General features: G+C 36.2%; 1 protein-coding gene and 1 long non-coding RNA gene across 2 annotated transcripts in view; both read left to right on the forward strand.

The window, feature by feature from the left end:
- Positions 1–16,301, forward strand: part of LOC107551314 (uncharacterized) — a 17,687-nt gene extending 1,386 nt beyond the window's left edge. Inside the window, exons 2-3 of the long non-coding RNA XR_001604750.1 lie at positions 3,547–3,554; positions 16,291–16,301. This is a non-coding gene — a long non-coding RNA (uncharacterized lncRNA). The remainder of the gene's footprint in view (positions 1–3,546; positions 3,555–16,290) is intronic.
- Positions 5,253–10,456, forward strand: LOC107551313 (endothelin-3-like). Its single transcript, XM_016232871.1, has 4 exons — positions 5,253–5,451; positions 6,307–6,541; positions 8,634–8,771; positions 9,362–10,456. Exons 1-4 carry the CDS (start codon positions 5,379–5,381, stop codon positions 9,378–9,380), a joined length of 465 nt encoding a protein of 154 aa, XP_016088357.1. The 5' UTR covers positions 5,253–5,378; the 3' UTR covers positions 9,381–10,456.
- Positions 16,302–16,527: the final 226 nt, after the last annotated feature.

Below are 16,527 nucleotides of genomic sequence, written 5' to 3' on the forward strand. Positions count from 1 at the left end.
TATGTACCAGGAGCACCTTAAAAAACCACAACAAATTCCTTGTGTGTTTGCACACACCTGGCGAATAAGGCTAATTCTGATTCTTATTCTGATATAGGTTATAATCCATCAATTCGCTTAACTAATTCATTGTCAATGCTGTTTCAGAGCAATACTTGAAAATTACCAATAGGTGTCACCGTAGAGACGGGTGTCGAATTGTTTCAAAGCCTCGGCACATTTGCTTCGACTATTTCAGTGTTTCACGAAGCCTTGCTCTTCCCATCACTACTAGAAACTAGGACAGGGAACTGGCTCCATAAAGTTGCTATCACTGACAGAGAGATAAGCGCAAACAACACTCGGCCCTGAACGGTGGTTAGCGCCTCATATTTAAATTGTGTGTGATTGGCTGCAGTTGAGTGCGTAATCAGTGTAATGGAACATGGGAAATATAGTCCAGGGTGACGTGTAACAGTCTGTGTGGTGTGAGAGTCAATATAATGCAAAGGCGACCTCTGGTGGCGAGCAGACCGAAAATCAAGGACAGGATTCATGACAAAAGGAAAGAACACACCAGGAGAAAAAAGAGAGGTATTTTCTCTGAGGCAGAGGTGTAAAGAGTACCTAAAAACCATACTTGAGTAAAAGTACAGATACCTTACAGTGAAAATTTCTCCACTACACGTTACAAGTCACCAATTCCCAAACAACTTGAGTAAAAGTCTTAAGAGTACTCTGAGGCCCTGATTCCATCTGGTATTGAAATACATTTTCGGTGATCCAATCACAAGTGCTCAGAGGTAACGAGTAGGTTTGCGGTGTGGTCACATGCCTGCTGTCTACCTGCTTCTGTGGTTTCAGTGATAGCACAGGCAAAGGGTGAACCAACTGCAGGGTAAGGCTAAGAGCCTAATGCTAGTGTAATCTATTAAGTACGCATATAATAAACCTGTATTTTTAGGCAAGTACCAGATACGGGTGTCACGACAAAAAATATTTTATACGGCTGAATTTGTATTTAACTTGATGACAATTTAATATAAACATTGTAAGTTTTTACCTGATTTACCTGATAAGTGCCCACCACTTGTGATCAGATCATCTTCCAGGTAGAAATGAGGCCTAGCGGTTTCTGGAAGCCGGTGGGATTTGTCCCAGTCTAGGTACAGAAGACTATGATGGAACCATTCAGGAATCTAATTCCATTCTAAAAGCACATGCCTCGTAATTGGATCAGACATGTCAGTTATGAATTAGCCCTCGGGCAAAGAGTGGGTCAAGTACGTCACTCAAAAGTGCTGCGAGGTCATCTTTCATGTAGAAAAGAAACACTAATGCTTTATTTCCCTTATCTGTTGATGATTGGAGCAGAAAAAATCACAATAATCCACATGTAATCCACACCACTCCAGTCCATCAATTAAATTACTATGAAGTGAAAAGCTGTGTGTTTGTAAGACGGTTAAAAAATTCAAATCACCACTTCTGGCTAAAATATAAGTCCATAATCCATAGAAGAATGCAATATTATGGATAGAGGCCTCACATTTTAATGCAATGAGTCATGTACTGGTGTGGGAAAAACAATCCCACCAAACAATGTTTATCGTATTTTACTTGAAATATAAAAGGTTACAGATATGCAGAGGTTGAGATGATCAAAAGGTTAAATGCTTTAGGAGAAGTATGGATGAACAGCTGTGAAGAAAGGTTAGTGAGATGGGCTATCAGGTAATATACATAACTAATACTGTGATGAGTTATTAGCAAGGTAATGAGGAAGTTGTGTGATACATTGTTTTGCCCACCTGTTCTGCTTTTGAAAAAGTGGCTATATGGTTAAACCACCTGTTGGGGAAGATCCTCCTGAAGTCAAGGGAGAAATTCAAGAGTTGATTTGGTTCAACATCCACTTTCTGAAATCGTAATTATATTTTTATTTAACTTCTTCAATTTGAAAATGTCCTTTAATATAGCTAGTATTTCATTCTAACAAAAACGTAAAGGAGTTTATGTAGAAGGTCTCCTGAAAAATCCAAGTCAGATCCTCATAATTTTCAGCCGCATGCCACTTCTTTTTCCTGTTTCTGCACTTTGCTTCACGAGGAACCTATGGGTCATGGCTAAGAGGCTAAAATTGCTCTCAGATGTTGCAGGATTAAAAGGCAGACAAGAAATGATTTAATCTTAATCTACCATCTCCAGCAAGCATCTTCAGACGAGCTTCTGATTAATGTGGGGTATGACCAGTGCTGCAGGCTTGGCATTTTTTTATTGGATTTTAAAATTTTCTGTTTTAAATATAGTTAAAGTTCTAGTAATTCTGTGGCTTTTTTATTTTTATTTTATTTATTTATTTTTGTTTTTTAATGTCTACAATAAGTTTAGTTTAGTTATTTTAAACTTTTAAACTTAAAATGAAAAAGAGAAATTAAATGACATTTTATTAAATCTTTAAGGTTTTTATTTTATTTTAAAATATTTTTTTATAATAATGTTCTCCGTGGAGGTATGTTGGGGATGATGATGCTTTGTTGTCACCTACTAATGTGTAAAGTAAGCGCTGTCTTACTGCAAGTAATTATGAAGTTTATTAAGTTAATTTTGTTTATGTGTGTGTCTCACGGAACATTCTTAGTGTAATCAGCAATCTCAAACATGCGAGTGCAAATCATTTTACAAATAGAAGTGTAAATATTTAGCTACTTGCCATTTTAGCCTTTTTTTCAGTGGCCTACTGTTGATACAGAGACTTTTCATTATTTATTTATATGAATTCCTTCCAAAAATCTGTATTACCTTATTTCTGCCATAGAGCATAAAAGGTGAACTTTTAGGTGAATACCTTTTCCATTTAACGGAGGGAAATAAGGACTGCTGACAACAACAACCACAAAAAAAGCATCATAAAAGGTACTGTAAAACATCAGAAGACTAGAAATACAATCACATTATTATACAAATTATTTATTATTAATTATTCATGGTCTTTTTTTTATTGAGTTGGACAGCCCCATCCTCATTCATTTTCATTATACTGTAAATTATATTCATATCATAAATAAGGGGTTTCTTGTGTTGTTTGATATTAAGATATTACCTCTATATGGGTAAGCTCTGGGTATCCATTCAGGTTTGACACAGGGTCTCAGTTAAAACTATACTGAACTACAATCTAAACCGCCATCAAACAGAAAACCTCATACCGGCTAGCAGCAGGGCCCCAACATGACTGTTTTTTCAAGATTCATTTCCCTGTGGGATCCATGTGGAATGAGGATTTTAATCCCATGCTGTACATTCCCATGATACGTGCAAGGTTGTCCAAGATATGTGACTTCTGACGTACCTCTGCTTTCAACTGACTTTTAGTTAACAGGGAAGCAGAAAGAAGGAAAAAACATGCTACACTCTTAAAAATAAAGGTGCTTCAAAAGGTTCTTCAAGCGATGCCATAGAAGAACCATTTTTGGTTCCACAAAGAACCATTCAGTCAAAGGTTCTTTAAAGAACCATCTCTTTCTTATCTTTTTATAATCTGAAGAAGCTTCTTTCGCCACAAAGAAGCTTTTGTGAAACAGAAAGGTTCTTCAGATGTTAAAGGTTCTTTATGGAACCATTTAGACAAAAAGGTTATTCTATGGCATCGCGAAGCACCTTTATTTTTAAGAGTGTAGTTGAAATATACATAGAGAACCAGGGTTTAAACTTTTCCATTTTTTAATTATTGAACAAATTTGAATAAAATGTAGAGTGAAAAAATGTCAGGATGTCGTAGTTATAGGAATGTTCCCATTATGCTTAATGACAGCAGAATAAACAAGAGCTGACATGAACAAAACCGGATGATCGTGTTCTCCAGCGTGACTTAAGAAGTAAGCAAGAAAACTCTGTAAAATTTTTTTTTTTACTTTCAGTTAATTTGTGACCTAGAACATAATTTTAAATATTCATTATTCATTTTACACCATAACATTTCTCAAAATCGCAAAATATGATTGTTCATATTTTCTTTGTGGTCTCAGACTTTTCGACCCCACTGTAAATTCTTTATATTTGAACTGCAGTTTTACGTGCTATAAAAAGGATTCTAAGATTAGAATAATATTTATCTTATATTCTAGCACTATTAATGCGTACTACTACTATAATATTCTTAGCACTATTTTTCATCATTAATATTTTTCATTATTGTTTGCATCATTTGTTCAATTGTTTGAATTTTTTTACATTTTTGAAGTAAAATGTATAAAATGAGACTTGATCAACACACAGTATAAAGAGAAAAAAAGTTTATGTGGAAACGTGTTGACAAGTAAAGACCTGAAGGCCAGATTGTTACCACATGTCAGGGATGGACGGCACACTTTTACAAATAAAAAGTAGTGTAAGATGTTTGGACAAATTGCTTTGTCCCACACTGTTTATAGTATTGGAAGGTATGTTGGAGATTAAATCAATCAATCATCTGGCATCGCAGTTTCAGTTCACACAAAATATCATCTAGCTCTTCTTTGTAAATATTTGGGATGCTGACATTTATAGGTCATTTTGATACATGCTAACAGTTGTTTTATCAGCTAACAATGCTTTACAGAATGAATATTCTAAAATGTCAGGTAAATTGTATGTAAAATCATTTCTGAAAAACTGTTTGTCAGCAATTATGTTTGAAACATTCAAAGTCAGAATTCTGTCTATCAGTCAACAAAAGCATTAAAAGAGCAGTGTTGAGGCCAAAACATGCACTGGATATAATTTACTGTCACATTTTTAATAAAAATATTTGCCCCCGCTGGACATGAACCACTCTTATGCCCAGTTGAATCATTTTACTAACAGCTCTTGTCTAAAGCTGCATTTTAAGCACTGGAAACTCCAGTGTGGTCCTTTGATTAATGGGACTGCTGATAGAGCATGTAATTTATGTCTCTTGAGGTAGGAAAAAACATTGTAATGAGTATAAAATGTTGAAAGGATTTTTCAGAATTAATATCAGACCTCTGTAATTACCAGACTTGTCATATTGGAGCACGTATTAGTAACCGATCTTATTTGATAAAGTGCTATTGGCATTAAAATAATGTTCTGCCGCGTGCGTGAGTGATTTAATGACATACACATGAGAACTGATTCAGCTGTGACAACACATCAGTGCGGCGTTCCAGCGGGTGGTGCCTCGCAGGCTGATAGGTGCTCACTATAAAACCTCCAAGAGCGAAACTGAGATGCTGTTCCGTCGCGCTCCACTCTTCTGTCAGCCCACAAACCTGAAAACACTACAGAGAGTGACAAAGAAAATGTTACTTTTCACTGCAGTTGGATCACTCAGCACTTCTGCTCGATCCTGGATTTTAAACTAACTTTGTTCACGGAGACTATCTGGAATAACTGTGATGGCCAGGGTGTCATTATTAATACATTTGGGAATTTTGCTTTTTATTGGACTAACAGTCGCAATGGCGAACGGTGGGTTGCACCGCATTTCACATGCAGAAAACTTGTACAGTTATTGGACTAAAATCACTCTTTGCATATAATTTATGCAATTTATAATTAATTAATCATTTATCATAAAAAAATAAGGAAGCACACAACATTTTATATATGTCAAAGTTTGCACAAAGCAAACTGTGATTTGGCGCCACACTCTAAAAAATGCTGGGTTGTTTCAACCCAACTTTGGGTCAAATATGGAATTAAATATGGTTAAAATTTTAATTTAATTGACTGACGTTTCATAAACCTTCAGTTGTTGCACTTTCAAAATTGCACCTCCTAAATTACTACACTTGTGAAGTCACAATACGTTATTGGTACAATTTACCCAAGCCGATGACAAATTTTGTATGACATCCAAAATCTTTATCCAAAGGTTTAAAACCTTTTGTTTCGAATTTCTTCGGGGGTTCAAGACCTTCATCATTGGGTTGTGTGACCCCACAGCCTCAATAGCTCTTTCTCACCCTGAGTAAACCTAAGGCTTGACCCTTAAAGTAGCCTACTTTCGATTCTGTAGCCTATAATGTCACCCATAGAGGGTAAATTGCATTTTTGACTTTAATAAATGCTTACCACATGAAGTAGGCCTAGCCTACATTTTTAAGTGAATGGACATGTATGGTAACATGTAAAATGAAATAGAAATGTGTAAAACGATTAATCGAAATGCGTGTTAGATAGAAAGGCATTTATAGGGTCCTTTTATGATAATATGATATGATGATATGATATAACACTTTATTTTTTAGTGCTGTTGCAACATGAGATTATTTTAATGTATAGAATTGCCATTTGTTCTAATTAAAGCATTTTCATATGCAGGATTTTCCTCGTTTCGTCAAGATGTGCTCATGAAAAACAGCGCGAAGGATTTAACCAAAGTATCAAGTGCGACTCCGAAGCAGTTTGGTGAGTCTGAATTAAAACCCGGAGCAAGTTATTTCTGCCAGATTCTGAAACCTCGGAGGAGAGCCAAGAGATGTACGTGTTACTCGTACAAAGACAAAGAGTGTGTTTACTACTGTCACCTGGACATCATCTGGATCAACACACCAGAGTAAGTTTCTAAGACTTGCCCATGAAATAATAATCAACAGGTGCTGAAACCCGTGAAAGGTTTTTCTTTGCAGAGTGGGATCATTTTGGACGGATTTACTGTGCCTCTGACTTCTAAATTAAAGACAGGGTTGCATTTACGACTGCTAAAACTTTGCTTTAAACCGCCTTTATGTGGCATAGCATAGTATAGAAAAACAATAGTGAATACATGTGACAACATGTTTATGAACATTCTTTATTAAAACACAATTAGGACTTGAAGACACCAAAACATTAGTAATTAATAAAACTTAATGTGGCAAGAGTTTCTGGATCGTAATAATGAATATTACTAAGCAAATGTGTTCATTGAAAATCCATTTAACATATTTAATGTAGTAAAATTGTACTCGTAATCAAGTGTTTAAGAATACAATGGTAAAGATGCACGTGAAGCCTCATCCCACTGTAAAAAATGATGAAATAATCAAACCACTGACTACTTAGAAGAAAAATGGGAGAATAAAATAATGAAGATTTGGTTGCTAAAATGAAAAACATTGAACATTTAACTGTATACGATTGTTGTCTTAGAAGCAAAAGTGAACTATTACATTTGGCAGTCTCAACAGAGACACGTGGACAAACATTCTCCTTTCTGTCAAAACGAAATTATTTCTGGCCTGCATCCTTCTTTATTACAGATAAGATTGCAAAATCCTTGTGTAGTTTAAACAAGTCACATGCATCAATCTTATCCAAAATGTTCATAATAACAATTTATTGCACGTGATTAGAGAAACTTATCTTGATTAAGAGTTGTTGGGGGAAATGTTTCAGCTTCTGCTACAGGCTCCGTCTTAGTAAACTACTAGAACTATATGTTACCAACTAAAGTTGCCATTTTAATTTATTAATATATTTAATAAATATATTAACTTTTAATGAAGAGAATTTGTCATAAGTCATGTTTGTAAAGAAGAACTGCAGCTTTAGTATATTACTTATGTAGGTCAACATAGCTACAATAATTCTTTGCACTTGAGAGTAATTAATATTCTCCGCCACTTGTCTAGGCACTTGTCTAGCATATACGACTGGCTAAAGAGAAAGGGCTGAGATCAAAGAGATGCTTGCATGACAGGATGTTTGCAGGAGTAACTCTTAGCAAATGAGGCCCATGGCTCCCTGAGTACAGCTGTTCAGATTTACTGAGCCTCAGAGTCTGCTTTATTAGTTTCCATGCAGTATAAATAAGAGTAATTTACTGAGGTGTTACCAGAAAAACACAAAGCCTAATCAACTATTGGGTGGCCTGCAATGAGTTGAAATGAAATACGTAATCAAGGTTAAACAAAAGCAAACTATGCCTGTTGTAAATGAAGAGTCTGTGTCCACACTTTTGAGCTGAGGTGTATTTCTTAATGAAACGCAAGGCTATGTGTTTTATTGTATTTGTTTTTCTTACTGTCAAATATTTTCATTTTTTTGATTGATTTACTTACTTACTAACAAACTACTTTTTCTAACTAAACGTGGTTGCCCATTAACAGAATTTGTACATGAAAGCTCTGGAGATTTCAGCAGAATTTAAGCAATCCTTTGTACATCATCCGTCCCTTTTGTGTTTTATTTTAAATTTTTTACTAATTGAATAATGCTAACTGCTATCAAGACAAGTTCAGTTCTCTTAAATTGATATGTTTTAAATCCATGCTTCTTGGTATTTGTGCGGTGAGGTTGGGATTCCCAGCACATCCATACTCCAAACTCATATTTTCTGACCTCCGCATTATGCATGGTTCAGTGTCACATTTCAGACCTCTTGGCAGATTGTGTATGTAACCTGCTCTGCCAGTGCAAAAGAAATATCAAACTGAACAGGGTGTTGAAACACTGCACAAAGACTCTCAGCACACATTAAAACCTCCTGGTTTAAACTCCCAGCTTCTGAAACTTTAAGGTGAATGGAGACGTAATATACAGTATAATTTAGAGGGAACAAAACACTTGCTGGTTTAAGTCCTTTAGTACATCTCACTTTCACTGTTCGCCAGTGCTGTAGTAGTGTTTTCTGTAACTCAAAGTTCTTAACCTTTTTGTATTGGCAGGCGCACTGTCCCATACGGCTTGTCGAGTTATAGAGGCTCTCAGCGGGTACGGCGTTCTGCCAAGGGCAGCGTTGGAGGTCAACGCTGCGTGTGTGCTTTACACAGCGACCAACAGTGTAATGCTTTCTGCAGTCAGAGGTAACAATAAAACCTCAGACCACTAAAATACCAACATAGACTTATTGGAAAATGTGCTTCTACCTACATTTTTGCAAAACTCAAAAAAGTGTGTGTATAATTCACTAGAGATTCCACTTGCAGGACTGTTATTTCCCTTTTCACGCAAATTGTTATTACAGGAGTAGATTATTATTTAATAAAGACTTATTTGTATGTGGTCTCTTGCCCAATACTATGTTATGATCTCAAAACACTTTCACCATAGCACATGATTTGTAAACTAATACATTTTCATGTTTGCATCACATAACATTCTGCATATGTTTGGCTTGTCTGACATAGTAAACTTGCTCATTAGCTCACCTGGTACAGCATTGCATTTGCCAGTCATTTTGCAGTAATGTTACCACAGGCAGGTTTTTCCAATGAGCCTGGATTCTGGATCTGAATGGGATATGTGGACCGTAGATATATAGTAGTAATATAGTAAAATGTGTCTTTATGTAAATAACATTAACAGTAGCCATTAGGTGGAAAATGTAGGCACATGCAATGTAACTGTTTTCATCAATAGATTTTAAAGTAACAGTATTTTTGTTCTCCTTCAGTAGGGGGAGGTCAACATGACGGTCCATTGGAGCACAGCTAAACTGATATTCACTCATCCGTTGGACTGCTTCTTCATTCTTCGGTCCCAACACCTGGAGAATCACCTCAGAGAAAAGGTTCATGTCTATTCAAAAGGAAGGCTGTTGGAATTCCATTACTGAGAGGGAGAATTAAAGAGCAGAGAGAGTCGGGAAGTTCTTACGCTGTCAACGTGAAAGCATGACATAACAGCACCTACTGTAAGCTAACACATCTCAGAAGTAGCCATGCATTGACTGCCACTCTCAGTGTGACCATGTGAGTCACATTCAGGTGAGATGTCTGTGAGGGTCTAAATTATGAACTGTTTCGACTTGCCTCTATGATCTGACTTCCAAATCAGATGTGCACGATGGAGTTAAATAAGCATCACACACAAGACTTTGAATATTTGAAACTGTTCACAGACCAGTCACCAAAATGTGTTTAAAGGACTTTGTTAAAATACTTCTTGAACAATTCATTTTAAAAAAAGTGCTGTACAGAAAACTCTACATTGCAACATTGGATTATTCTAAAAAATATATTCATATTTAATACAGATTTTCATAGTTTGATACATGAGTATTACGTTTCCTCAAGAGTATGAAACATTTACGAAGCAGACAATAGGAAAATTCCTAGCTTTCCTCGAGCATAAAATAAATCTTGTATTTCACAACTAACCAAAAGGTACCCATTTTAAATGCCACATTAATACACATCCTACTGTATGAATAGTTGTGATAAAGAGTATATGCAATAAAGTATCTATTTATTCCACTAACCAAATATTTGTATGATACATTCTCCAAACTGAAATAAAAAATAATCAAGTTTTCTTCCCATTTCAAACCATTACATTATAAAATATCCTTAATTTATTCAGAACATTAGCAGTGAAAAAAAGCACATATGGCAAAGATGAAACAAGGAATAAAATTCATACAGTTCATTAAATGAAACGGATTGTACCTGTACTTACTTTTCATGGCCGACATACAGGTCATTATGTATGTAAAAGTCCTGTACAAATTCTCTGTTTAATATTAAATTAAAACCTTTTTTATACCCATGAGTTGTCTTGTTGTGTGCTCTTATTAAGCTCAACTGTGAGCAACAAACATCAGAAATGTTGAGATTTTTCTGCGGAGCTAACTTGGGGCTCAAATGTAAAATGAATGCCTCCTGGCCTCTGGCTAGATTACGTTCTCTCATTACTTTGCAAAGGTACGTCTTATCCTTCCACAAGGAGGGCCAGGCAAGAATTGTTTGCGGTTTTGGAATATGCCCTCAGTACACCCTGAGAAATAAGAGGTAATTTCCTCTGATGGTGCATGATGGGGTATGTCAAAAACAGGTGTATCGCAGTTCTCATCTAGTAATATTTTTTGTTTGTTTTCAAAAATAACAGTATTGTTCATAAATAAGAGTTCAGTAAATGAAAATGCTTGCGCCAGGCTTGACTGATCCAAAAAAAAAAAAAAAAAAAACTGTTTTTTATATTTTCAAAATAAAATGAATGGAGATTTGTATTATAAGAGAAATATCTCAGTGTTCTACACACAACCTTTGAAAATATCTCATTCATAATATGTAACTGATTCACTCTTTCTTTAATGAAAATGTCCTTTAGTTGGCTGCATGCTGATTTTAGTTCAGTACTTGGACATTTCTTACACTCAGCTGACACGGAACTAACCATTTCTCAGCTTTTTACAAGACCCCAAAGAGACTACCATGAGGAAGGTTAATCCACATAAATCTACCACCAAAAACACAAAACTTCTATAACATGTGTTGAGTAACAAAATTAAGCATTTTTTGTAGCCATGGCTGTCAAGTTTTTAATATGCGCAGACTGACGTCTGACTGCAGAAACTCTCCATGGGACACTCCACATTTTTCCTGGAGCCCGGCAGCACTCACTTTTTTGCAACAGGTAATAGCTTGATGTGTCCCTTTAGGATGATTTGCTGCATTTTAATGCTGACTTTGGCTCATTGGCACATTTTATTCGCACAGCGTTACAAAGCTATAGCTGATAGCTATAATAGTTTAAACAGAGCTCATTCTCATCCAAGAAAACAAGCAATACATTTGTTACCAAAAGCTACAGTGCATACTTACAGAACATATCTATTTTATTTTTAATGCAAAGTAACTGCCTCCAATATGAGACAGCACTCCAGGGAAGTAATCTCGGCACCTTTTCTGACTGTGTAATGTCACATGCATCGTGGACATAAAACAGTGAGTCAACACCACTGTCTAAAACACTGTCTTTAAGACATCTATGATACAATAGGGTCTTAAAAAGGTCCTTAAAAAGGTATTATCAGCACAGAAAGTTTTACATTGATAAAGTCATGGCATTTAATGTTGCATGTATTGCAAAAGAATAAAATAAAAATAAAAAAGAAGAAGAAGAGGAAGAGGAAGAAGAATCATCTTACTCAGTATTTGTTTTCCAATACAAATATCCTTAACATCCTTAAATCAAGATACATTTACTATGCAAAAGATGCAAAAGTTTTGAAAACTTCTGAAAAATTAAGTGACTTTACACTTAAATCAAGAACAAATATCTGTCATAATGAAAAATTGTTTCCCCTTTGAATTATGGCGCAGTCTATTTCAGTTGCTTCAAAATATCAGCGCGCCAACAATGCGCCTGAACACACTTCGTTTTCAGACCAGCACGCCCATAGGCGCACAAATGGGCGCAAATGCAACTGCTATTTAAACAATGTGGCGCAGGACATGAAAATGATAACTGCTTCGGGCTGAAACTAGTAAAAAACACTTGCATCGCGCCTGCCGTCGCATTGCGCCGGGTGTATGATAGGGCCCAATGTGACTCTAATGAGAGGGTTTTTGTTTCAACAAAACTTCCCACATTTGTTATATTCTAGATAAAAAAGGTTAAAAACAGGTGTTGCTTGTGTAAATCACAAATGATCAAGCTAAGTTTAACCACATTATAGATAAATAACATGACATTTGTCATTTTAGACTGACCAGCTTATACACCATTCATCAGTTCCAGTGGATAACATCAGTTAAATTCACAGAGGGGAGACTCTCACAATAATATATAATCAATGCAAATATGGATTCATTTATCACTTGTAATCTATGGGACATAGAACATGGGAAAAACAACTCATCTTGAGTTTCAAATCACTCCAGCAGACATTGGCCCACCACAGCTCCAATTTTTCAATCGTATTATTAACTAAGAACTCCTGTCTCCTTATCTGCCTACAATAGGTAAAATAAGGTTCAACAGTTATGGAGGGTTTGTTCACAATCCAACATTTTTTGCCGTGCATTCACAACAAATCAAACCTCTGTTGATTCACAAAGTGTCTGCAGAGAATCTCAAGAAAACCTGACCTTACGGAAAAATTACAGTTGTTCACATTGACTGTAGCACAGTCATTTTCTGGCAAGATGCTGTTGTACAAACATCAGATATAGCCACCCAGCTCAATTTAGTCAAGCCTTTGTTTGATCGTTACTTGTGATACACCCAAAAGTGCGCGCCAAAATAACAGCAATAGCTGGCCCCTAATTGGTTTGTCAGGCTATTCCAATGGCCAAACTGTAGTCATGATATAAGTCACAGATAAAACACTGTTATGGCTTCATGTTGGAGTAGTGGTTAATGAAATAATGGACAGAGCACGTGACAGTAGTAAAAGCTTTTAATTTTCTTGAAAAATAATAGTGAATTAACTCATAATATCTTGATTTAGTATTTTAGATACAGTAGTCACAAAGTCCATCAAAGTTGTCCTTAGACAAGAACACATTTTGTTTTAGGTTTTAGAACAACTTCGATGAAAGATTTTGATCCACTTCAAATGTTGACTAGTGCATCTTGAAATAGGTTTGTTTTTCGTATCCCATTGCTAAATAACATTTTTCTTTAAATCAAGTTTTTTCTAAAAAGAAAATAATTTTAACTGGAATAAAATGTATGTGTAACATTCTGTGGATACTGAGCTGAAATTTGAATAAAACGAAACATTTCTCAAATTCCAGCTGGGCATGGCTTTTGGCCAAAATAGCCATTTTAAACCCAGAATGTGAGTAATATGCGCCGCTATTTTTATTCTTCAGCACACTGCTGTGAGGTCAGCGGTAAGACTACTTATTGGTGGGTTTGGTCTCATGCCAAATTTTAGTCATACATATTACATTGGTTTTTGCATCCAGTATGTCAAACTGTGGGCTACAGCAATCTAACAGACATTCTGTAGGAAAAGTCAAGTTAACTATTGTCCTCTTGAGGATTTTTCTGCCAGCTATTTCTTTCATTCAACTAACAAGTGAAGGTGAAGAAAGAAAAAAGGCTTCTTAGTGTCCACTGGGAGTCATCTCAAAGAAATGGCAACACAATCAAGTTATCAAGAGCAATTTTTTCCACTGACCCCTATAAGAGAAATGTTTTAGTTTCCTGTCTGATTGTTAAAAAAACACTGGAAACATTTCTTTTTAGAATACTTCATTGCCAATACATATGTTAGTTTAGTTTTTAAGCAGAATGTTAATTTAATTTACAAGCAATTATTTGAACAAATTTTAAATCAATTTAATAAATTTGGTGAGCAGTGTGTTTTGATCCTGAATCATGAAAAGAAAATATCTTTTGAGATCACTCATTATGTTGTCAGGTATTTAATCCAAATTCCACTTTTTTTTAAAGCTCAGCCTCGGCGGTAATACTTTCACAGGACATAGGCCTTGTATCATGTTCCCACCAAAAATATTCACACATTTTTCTCAAAATTAGTTTTGGTTTTGACCCATGAAAAGTGTTTGAGTGTGCTGTTTAGGATGGATCTGCGGTATAAGTGTTATTACACAGAATACTGCACTCATAAATATTGATGTGATATTATTAAATAATTACAGCTAAATATACAAATGAATTGTTGTGTATTTTATATATTGAAAGCTTAAGTATAGCCAAATTAATTAGTTATAAATCCTCACCACTTCTTTTTCCTTCTTGTCAAACTATGACATAACTACACTCTTAAAAATAAAGGTGCTTCACGATGCCATAGAAGAACCTTTTTGTCTAAATGGTTCCATAAAGAACCTTTAACATCTGAAGAACCTTTCGGTTTCACAAAAGGTTCTTTGTGGCGAAAGAAGGTTCTTCAGATTACAAAAAGGTAAGAAAGAGATGGTTCTTTAAAGAACCTTTGATTGAATGTTTCTTTGTGGAACCAAAAATGGTTCTTCTATGGCATCGCTGTGAAGAACCTTTTGAAGCACCTTTATTTTTAAGAGTGTACTGACCACAAATGGATCTGTCAACTGTCAGAATCCTCCTCCTCGCTTTCTCGAAGACTACATTTAGTCCTGGCTCACATTGTGCATTTTTCAAGATGAGTCCCTCTGTGCTTTCTCCCAGAATTCCTGAGCCCGGTGGACCCAAGTTGGTGATCCCTGAGGTCCCATGTCCCGAGTCAAGTTGTCCCATATATGATGCTTCCAAGTCCTGTGCACAACTCCACTCCATTTGTCTTGGCCACAGGGGTTGTTCTTGACTCCTTTGCCATGGCCTGGAAGGCTGCCAAGAGCTGTTTCCCTCTCCTTCACCATGACCATAGAAGCCCTTCCTCTACCTCTGTTTAGGAAAGACTCACTGGTTCCCAAGAAGTTAGGAACCAGGTGCCCAGGAAGTTAGTTCCTCCTCCGCTATTTCTGTCTGCTCTACCCTGTTCCTCAGCTCTGCCAGTTCCACAGGGGTGATATCCGTCTCCACTGGCTCCAGCATTGTCTTCTGCTCTTTTGGCTCTCCAGAGGCCCTCTGCTCTGGCAGTCTCCTCTTCCACTGGCTCCTCCATGGAGGTCTCCATCTCTGTTGGATCTGTCTTGGTCTCCACCTTCACCAGCTATGCTTTGGGTTTCTGCCTCCCCAACTATACAATGGTCAGCAGTCCCCGGGCTCTGCCATGGATTTCCATCCCTTCGGCTGCACTGTGGTCTTCCACACTGCCGGTTCTTACACTCTTGCCTCAGATATTCTTGCTGCTTTGTATAATTTTAGTAAATGTTTCTGTGTATTCCATTCATCATTATCCTGTACATGCAAAGCTTAAATCTAAATATGGTACAGTTGAAATGTAAATACACACTGGTCTTAAAGGGGGCATCTTCCCCCATCTTACGCTACCATAAAAAACCATGCAAAATCTAAATCCACAGCTACCCTCCACAAGAGGAAGAAGATTTAACTTTCTGTAGATGTCATAGTAGCAAGTCAAAACAGTGTGCAGTGATGTTTTTTTTCTTTAATGAGCTGAACCAATGCCAGGATCTTACCTTGGTTGCCAGTTAAAAAAAAAAAGAGTGCAGCACATCTACTTTAAGCTGTCACTGATGCTTTTTCAAATCTGAACGTGCTCTGTATCTGTACAACGATGACCCAGGAGTACTGGAATGTTTATCTCTCAGTTTATTAATTATCATCTTCTGTTTTCCCTGGCTGGAAAAGAAAAAAAAATTTATGCACGTAGTGCCAAACAGTACCCTGGTGAAAGCATATGCTTCATATTTCCTGATGTCTTTGCAAAGTCTGTTAGTCTGCATGAATGTCCTGAATGCAAGTCCTAAGTGGCTGTTAAAAACAGTTCCATAAACCAGTGTTGATATGTTTCGAGAGATGCTCAGGCCCAGCATGCAGTCAATAAATGAGAAGTGCAAGTAAATTGATAAGCTATTCGCTTGAATAAATGGAATAAAAGACTGAATAAATGACTTTGGTGACACTCAAAAACATCTTGTTGCCTTCCAATTAACAGGGTGAAGTATGCCATATTTGTTCTGGGTTTGATATATACTCTTTACCACATAAACAAACAAAACAAAATTAAGTACCAAATGTCAGGCCTTTTAAACAAGGGTATCTGATCGTGTAGAGACAAACACACTTACCCAAAGCCACAAGACAATAACAAAGAAACCAAATTAATTATTTATGCCCACAAAAACTATTTAAAGTTCAAACAAATAAACAAATAATTCATCAGTTTCACCTGCTTCATCATTACAGAAAAGCTGAACTAACATACTTGTGTTCTAATTTGGTGCCTTTTATTTTAAACATTACATTGTTCTCACTGTG

The sequence above is a fragment of the Sinocyclocheilus grahami genome, unplaced genomic scaffold (genome assembly GCF_001515645.1).
Source record: "Sinocyclocheilus grahami isolate Dianchi unplaced genomic scaffold, SAMN03320097.WGS_v1.1 scaffold420.1, whole genome shotgun sequence".
Lineage (NCBI taxonomy): Eukaryota > Metazoa > Chordata > Actinopteri > Cypriniformes > Cyprinidae > Sinocyclocheilus > Sinocyclocheilus grahami.